The 1,075-nt window shown below is 41.5% G+C and overlaps 1 protein-coding gene across 1 annotated transcript in view; it reads left to right on the top strand.

Annotated features, from left to right (window-relative positions):
- The window catches only part of LOC110320215 (carbonic anhydrase 1-like), a 23,345-nt gene extending 22,606 nt beyond the window's left edge, over positions 1-739 (top strand). Inside the window, exon 5 of the mRNA XM_021196131.1 lies at positions 623-739. Coding sequence (XP_021051790.1) covers positions 623-739 — 117 coding nt within the window. The remainder of the gene's footprint in view (positions 1-622) is intronic.
- The last annotated feature ends 336 nt before the right edge of the window (positions 740-1,075 follow it).

Below are 1,075 nucleotides of genomic sequence, written 5' to 3'. Positions count from 1 at the left end.
CTTTATAAAGAAAAGTCAAAACTTGCTAGGTAGCAGGGAATGTCTGAAGCAGTGAACACTTCTTGGAACTTCCACCTTATCTCTTGGGTGCCCTACCTTCACAGTGGCAAAATAGTTTTGGGTTTTCCAACTAAGGTTTCTAAATATCTAACAAAGTATCTTCATGGTTACTGTTTCTAAGGACGCTGCTTCTAGTTGGTCGAACAGCTCCTTTCCTGTTTCTCACAACACTGGGCCCTGCTGTTAACTGATGTGTGTTAAGCAGAGCCACTTTACACTGAGCACTATTACAGGCCCTTTGCACGGGTTAACACATTGAATCTTACAACCACCCCAAGAAGGAGATGCTATGTGAAATTAAAGGAACTGAGCTGACATGCCACTTGCACAAGCTCCCCAGATAACAAAGAGAAAGCTGGTGTTCTGACAGAGCCAAGTATTCCTCATTATACAAAATAACCAGTGCAGAGACAGGGAAATGAGTACAGCCTCCTNAACCCCCATTAAGAAAACCACCTCTGTCCTCAATGGTTTTCTAAGCAACAATGCATTAACTTCATTGGAAACAAAGTTTTCTGGGACTTGAACATTTTTTCACTTTTTAATGTGCTACCCCCTACAGCTGGCCCAACTCCGTGGTCTTCTGTCAAGTGCAGAGGGAGAGCCTGCAGTTCCAGTTCTGAGCAACCACCGTCCACCCCAGCCCCTGAAGGGCAGAACTGTCAGAGCCTCATTTTGAGTCCCAGCAAGGAAGGAGTCCCCAATTAGGACCTGGCCCCTCTACAGCAGCGGATCACTTTTAAGAAACACAATTATGTCAGTGCTAAGACAGTATACCTGCAAATTTAATCNATAGAACTAAAATGCATTCATTTTAATTCCTCATACTTAATGCAAATAATCTATNAGCTTGCCTACAGTAATTTTTATGCATGTGTTTGTGATTAAATCCACCTTTTTGTGGAATGTTTCATAATTACAACTAAGTGATTCAATCTCTTTCTGCTCTCCTCACTTTAAATAAACCAATAAAATGGCTTTACCTCCTCTTGTCTATTGTGTGTTTATTTAAAAC

Source organism: Mus pahari, chromosome 4 (genome assembly GCF_900095145.1).
Source record: "Mus pahari chromosome 4, PAHARI_EIJ_v1.1, whole genome shotgun sequence".
Taxonomy (NCBI): Eukaryota; Metazoa; Chordata; class Mammalia; order Rodentia; family Muridae; genus Mus; species Mus pahari.
The sequence above is the reverse complement of the archived record's forward strand: the minus strand, read 5'-3'. Positions and strand labels throughout refer to the sequence as shown.